The 6,308-nt window shown below is 43.9% G+C and overlaps 1 protein-coding gene across 1 annotated transcript; it reads right to left on the bottom strand.

Annotated features, from left to right (window-relative positions):
• Positions 1-1,028: 1,028 nt before the first annotated feature.
• Positions 1,029-3,490, bottom strand: LOC117180687. Its single transcript, XM_033373177.1, has 4 exons — positions 3,404-3,490; positions 1,815-3,300; positions 1,556-1,746; positions 1,029-1,511 (listed from the first exon to the last, which is right to left on the bottom strand). Exons 1-4 carry the CDS (start codon positions 3,488-3,490, stop codon positions 1,029-1,031), a joined length of 2,247 nt encoding a protein of 748 aa, XP_033229068.1.
• Between the last annotated feature and the right edge of the window lie 2,818 nt (positions 3,491-6,308).

Here is a 6,308-nt window from a genome sequence, read left to right on the forward strand (position 1 = left end):
TTAACAAAAAAACACTTATTTTTATACCCGTGGCGCGGTGTCAATCTTTGAAATAAAACAATCCAGTTAGTCCCGGAGCTATATGGTCATGCAAGGGATCGAGATTATGGGTTGCAAAACCACGTCGTTAAGCTTCATCAGAAATTTCTTCATCATTTAATTTGGAATAAAATGCGCTTTTAGGTTGTAACTGTTGCTCATTTAATTTTTTCCAATTATTAATATAATCATGTAGGGTATCCTGCCTTTTCTTTACTTAGATACTGTGATACAATTGAACCGTCCTTATATTTTTTATCACCTTCTACGATGTAAACGTTTATGCATAAGAAACGAGATTCCATCTTGTTTTAATATTGTATTCTAAATCAATAAATGTTGATATGCCTGAATTTATCGGCAAATATTTATTAAAATTTACCATCAAGTTTATAATTTCATATAATGTCCATCCAGAATCTGTTTCCTTTGACTCTTCCACTTTCACTAAAATCTAATCTAATATATTTTCGTCATACCACGCACTGGCATTTTTTTTTTGTTATAGAAGTAAAAACGGTGAAATGTTCAGGCACTAACCACATTCGAAATTTGGCGACCATGAGCCCAGTATATGCATGTCACGCATATATACATATATGCTAGATGCACACATGGGCGCTTATTCCACAAGGAACGAAGGTGAGAATGGGACTTACCGAAACGGCACCTACCCACTAAACCTTAACTCCTTCTTCTGCCAACCGATGCTCACACTCGAAGAAAGTGTGTTTCGGGTCGTCCTCTTCTTCTTCGAAATACACACACTTTGGGCTGCTGACTTTTCCTCTCTTGTAGAGATAGTCACGGAAGTAACCATGCCCTGAAAGAAATTGCGTCAGATAGTAGTTCGTCTCGCCATGCCTGCGGTTTAACCAGGTACTTAACTCGGGAATCAACCTGTTGGTCCATCTTCTTCGGTGGTCAAGACTCCATCGTTGTTTCCATTCTTCCATGGTGACTACTCTGGTTTCGGGTTTTGCTACAGCCTATGTGACTTCCGTCTTCCTGAGGAAGACTTTCTTCTTCTCCTGGGCCAAAAGATCTATCGGTATCGTCCCTGCAATTACTACAATCTCTGGTTCGGACACCGTTCGATAAAAACACGCAATTCTGAGCGCGCCTCTTCGCTGCACCACTGCCAGGAGTTTACGGTGTGTTTTCTTTTTGAGAGCGTCAGCCCATATTTCAGCTCCGTAGAGCATTATGGACTGAGCCACTGTCATGAGCAGCCGGCGCTTGCTTGGTCTTGGGCCACTCACGTTGACCATAAGTATACTGAGTGCCGATGTTACGCTTGCTGCCTTATCTGCTGCCTGCTTCAGTTGCTTATGGAAAGACAGCCGGTTATCCATCCAGATGCCCCGATGTTTTATGGCTGCCTTCGTTGTGGTAACTACTGATCCTACTTCCGTGGGTATCTGCAAGGGAATGTATGTCTCGACAGGTACGTATCCTCCGGCATCTCTAATCTAAGAATGTCATCATAGGAGATGTTCCACAAGTCGGGTCCGACTTTTGAACCCTGCGCAGCTCCGGATGTAATTTTCTTCCTTTTTGGGTCTCTCAATATACGCATGAGATACTCTGGTGTTTGGAACCTCTCCAGTGCTGTGATCGTCTCAGCCCACCTGGCCGAGTTGAAGGCGTTATTGACATCCAGGGTTGCCAGAAGATCAACCTTCTTGGTATAGCGGCTTTCTTCTACTTTAACGATGGTTTGCACTACCTCTTAGACCGCATATATAGTAGAACGGCCCTTCTTGAAGCCGTACTGTGTATTGATGATGGGAAATTTAGATCTATTAATGATGGGGAATTCAGATCTCCTTTCCCTTTGCTAATCAACACTAATTTTTGGACCTGCCACTGTTTATGAAGAATGCCGGCTGCTAAGCAAGCATTCATCATATAAAGTAGGATCTGCGGGCAGACGCGTGCTACTGCTTTCAAGACTTCCGCCGGAATTCCGTCGGGTCCTGACGCTTTTTTGTTTTTAAGAGAGGTTACGGCTATTATTAATTCCTCCTCAGTGAAGAATGGAATGTTCGTTAGAGGGGTTTCATAGAAATCTTTCTCTCTCACCGGATGCGTCGGGAAGAGTACGTCGACGATGTGCCTCATAGTTTCCGCTCCCATTGATGCGCTAGCAGATAGGGAACCGAGTTTTCGGGTTACTATTTTGTAACCCAAACCCCAAGGATCATCATCCACTTCCTCTCGTAGCTTCCCCCAGCTCTGTCTTTTGCTCTTTTTTATCGCCTTGTTCAGTTCCTTCTTGGCTGCCTTGTATGTCTGAACACCTGTTGCCCTTTTTCTGGTGGCTGTCCGTCTGCATATTATACACTCCCTTCGGAGTTCGGCGATTTCTTCGTTCCACCAGTAGGCGGCATCCATGTTTCTGTACCTCTTCTTTCGAGGCATCGAGGCTTCACAGGCTTGGTTTATGATCTGCATAGTAGCTTCCATAGTTGCTTCCGCTTCCATGTCAGATCTCTCCATGAGGCTGTTCTGCCCTCTGGTTACCGCCAGGGAAAATTTGTCCTTGTTCATTTTAGACACATTCCAGCCGTTGCGCTTACACTTATGTATCTTAACACCTAGGCTTTTTTTCATAGTGAACTTGACATACTGGTGATCACTTCCGGTATAATCCTCCAAGACTTGCCAGTTCACCATAAGAGGGGCCACTTCTTCCGAAGCCAGAGTAATGTCCGGGATCGTCCCTACATTGCCGGCTCGTCTAAAAGTTGATGTTTTGCCGGTGTTCATCTCTAGCAGTCCACGTCTTGCAGCCATCTCCAGAATACGCTTTCCTCGCGGGTCTGTTTTGCGCATTCCCCATTCCACCGCCCTTGGGTTGAGATCTCCGGCCGTCATTATTCTTCCTCCTGCTTCCTGTAAAGTGTCCTCAAGTAGATCGAGTTTTTCCTGGAAATCCTGGATGCTCTTGTTCGGAGTGAGGTAGCAACTTACATAAGTGACTCCTTTGATCCTGATCCAGCCGTAACCGTCTCTAGAGCTATGGTCTTCAACCGGTATTCCTATTGAATTTCGCACCCATATAGGTGCTGGGCCACGGTTGTCCGAGTACCATGTTGGGGAGTCCCTATTCCTATATTGCTCACTGATGATCAGGAGGTTGATTTTTTTCTCGGGAACTATTTGATCTAATAGATCATTCGCCTCTTCACTTCTGTGCATATTGGCCTGGAGAAATCTTGCCATGCCTGTTTGGTTTTCGCCTGGTCTAATGCTTATCTGTAAACGAAGCAGGCTCCCGTCCCTGGGATATTATTAAGGTTCATGCCCTCGGGCTTAATCGTCAAGCCCTTACATAGGACGCAGTGCGGTTCGGACGTACAGACATTTGCCCTGTGTCCGCCCATGCCACATTTGTATCACAGACCACTGCGATCTGGCCCCCTGCAGAATCTGGCCTGATGTCCATAGTCGATACACTTGAAGCATCGGTCGAGTCGTACCCTTCATCTTAATCTGCAGCTGATCCAGCCCACCTTAATTTGAGTGGTTTTCAGCAGCTCATTGGATGCTTGCTCGTTGAGCTCAACGATGGCAATGACTTGCTCTCGCCTGTTAGCTTTAAGGATTGCCATCTTTGCGTCATCTGCTTTCGCAGCAAGCCTCTCCGAAGTGCCTCCTCTACGTCTTATTTCGTGGTTAGGCTGTCGATGTTCAGGATCTCCAGTCTGACAGTACGAAAACCAGGCTCCTCATGCTTCCCATGTCCCCAAGATGCTTCTGTAGGGTCTTTCGAAAGGCTTTGGCGTTCTTCGTCTCTTCTCCTAATTCTAAGAGGACTTCTCCATTTCTAGTCATGCGGATTGACCTGATGCATGTGCCTGTTTGTTCCAACTTCAACTTAGACTTGAGGTTTCCTAGCACTTCTGCATATGACTTCCCTTCCTCTGGCTTAATTAGTACAGCTTCGGGGCGTTGCTTTCTAGCTGGTTTTTTTATAGCGCTTCTTTTTCAGGGCGGCATCGCTCGTCTTTACTTCCCTGTTTTCCAGATCTTTGGGGTTTACACATCCTCTCAATTGGCTTTTCAGGCCTTCTTGCCCTTAACCAATTTCCAATCCTCAGATTCCGTGTTCTCCTTTTTCTTCTTCTCTATTGGAGTAGCTGCCAGGTTTTCAGCCGGGCTTTATGCTGCTCTTAAGTTTTTGGACGCTGTAGCCGGCGTTCCCATGCCCCTGTAGGGCCTTGGTTCGGGAGTAGCGAGAAGATCAACAAAGCTATCGATGTTAGCGTTCTAAATCGCCTAAATATAAAAAAAGGAAACACATAGCCCGGCAAAATTAGGTGAATATTAAGCATAAGAACAATCACGCTAACAACCTGAAAACGAGGGAAGAAAACAGGGGAAAGGAATCAGGAAAAACTCAGAAGCGATTCAGGAGATTCACTGGGAAGAAACAGAGGTATCTCAGGGAGACGATGGGTATCCTAAGTGTGGGGCCTTAAAGACCACAACGACCATTAAAAATTGAAACTTTTCTATATTTACATCACTTAATTTTTCTTTCTTTTAAACTTTCTGACAAAAGATAGCAACGGGATTCGGATCACGAAAGTTATAGAGTTAACCCCTTACCGCGACCACGTGGTCGAATACACAAAGTACCGACATTGCGTCAAGTGAATCGATGCGACAAAAGAAAAATATAATCCCTAGGAGGTATGATCTCGCGGAACTCTACGCACTGACTCGACAAATATTGTAATTTACAGGAGCTGGGATTGGATTGTGTAAAATTAAGTTGTAAAATTATTTAAGCATTAGACTGAATTTATTTAAAGTAACAGTAAAAGAGCCTAACCTGTCGGCAAGCCAGATCGAATGCTACTGACTCATTAATGCGCGCGCTCGCGCATCTTATCAGCTAGGCACCCCTCGACCCCTACTCCGAGTCATGTTCGAAGAATTTCTCCTCACACGGAGCTTACATACAACTTTGCTCTGCAGTTCTCGAATTCAGCTTTTGAAAATCTCTAACTTTTCTTCGGAAAAGAACATGATCCGGAAACCTGGGCGTGCATACAGCTTTCGAAAACCCTTGTGGTTTTCCCGGCACGGCACGGAAAGCACGTTTTCCCCAAGTTTTCCAGCTCATGAGTCTTTCTTAGAGAAAAGCTACGATTTTCCCGGCACAGCACGGAAACAAGTTAGATCCCCAGAATTTTCCAGGTACATGAGAAACTGCCCGCTAGTTGTTTTTACTAATACAAAACTAAATTCAATGTCAATTATTAATATATTCAATTCAATTAACAATAAATGAAAGCAGTCAAAATGTGTTTTCGTAATATGGAAGACTCTTCCTATCAAAGTAAAATTTTCATTAACAAAAACTAATCAGTGTTAAAAAAAAGAAAATTATTCTAATCGTTCAGTTAAAATCTTTCTGGCTTGCATTACATCATATAAATTTATAAACTAAAACGCATTTATATTTTTAATCTACCAACTAATTATACAGTTACATTTGGATTTGTTATAAAACGCATTTCACAAGGTATCAAAATCCGCGGTGACAAAGGTTCGCAATCGATTTCTACGAATGCTCGATGATAGGTCGGATCGCTTTTATCGCGTCACACATGCACGCTTTGTTTGCGTGATCGTCTCGCTTTCTTCGGTGTACCTTTGATGGTCTTGGCATGGGCAGACCCTCAGCTTAAATTACGTTATGATCGCTATTTACAAAGTCAGATTCGTAGAAGGTTCGCGATAATATAAGTTCTTTATTTACGAACTTCTTTCGCTATCAAATTCTTAGTACTACAAAAATGCCTTATCCTATCCGTAACAAATATATAAAGGGGTAAAACACTTAAGAGGGGCCAAGTTTGGCAGTGGTGCAAGTTAAGCCCCCAAACGAAAAAGAGACCGCATAATTGGGTGCAGTTCCATCAATGCCTAGCCTGCCGAATAAAAAAAAGGAATTTACCTTTAACTTTCTCCAATAGATCAAACAATCGAGTCACCATCGCCAAATATATCCTGAGTATCCGAATCGGTAAAAGAACAAACGTCCGTAAAGTGATAGACCTCCAAAGACAATTCGAGGCACGCTCTATCCAGGTCAAGACCGAGGACGAAAAGTGAGTGTGTCAGGTCCTGTGCAACGCGCCTAGACCGTCAACTCAACGGGTTTCTTGCGCCAGGGCGCGTTCACAGAACCTCAAGCCGCAACGCACTACCGGATAAACTCGGAACTACTAATCCTTACCATCTAAGAGTCA

This window comes from Belonocnema kinseyi, chromosome 9 (genome assembly GCF_010883055.1).
Source record: "Belonocnema kinseyi isolate 2016_QV_RU_SX_M_011 chromosome 9, B_treatae_v1, whole genome shotgun sequence".
Lineage (NCBI taxonomy): Eukaryota > Metazoa > Arthropoda > Insecta > Hymenoptera > Cynipidae > Belonocnema > Belonocnema kinseyi.

What these genes read in the sequence shown, in the direction of transcription:
- LOC117180687 (XM_033373177.1), bottom strand. Translation starts at nt 3,490, where the DNA reads ATGGACATCAGGCCAGATTCTGCAGGGGGCCAGATCGCAGTGGTCTGT. An exon ending in TTTCCCATCATCAATACACA is followed by an intron (nt 1,747 to 1,814) that starts GTACGGCTTCAA and finishes CCATCGTTAAAG; the next exon opens with TAGAAGAAAGCCGCTATACC. An exon ending in GAGCTGCGCAGGGTTCAAAA is followed by an intron (nt 1,512 to 1,555) that starts GTCGGACCCGAC and finishes TGACATTCTTAG; the next exon opens with ATTAGAGATGCCGGAGGATA.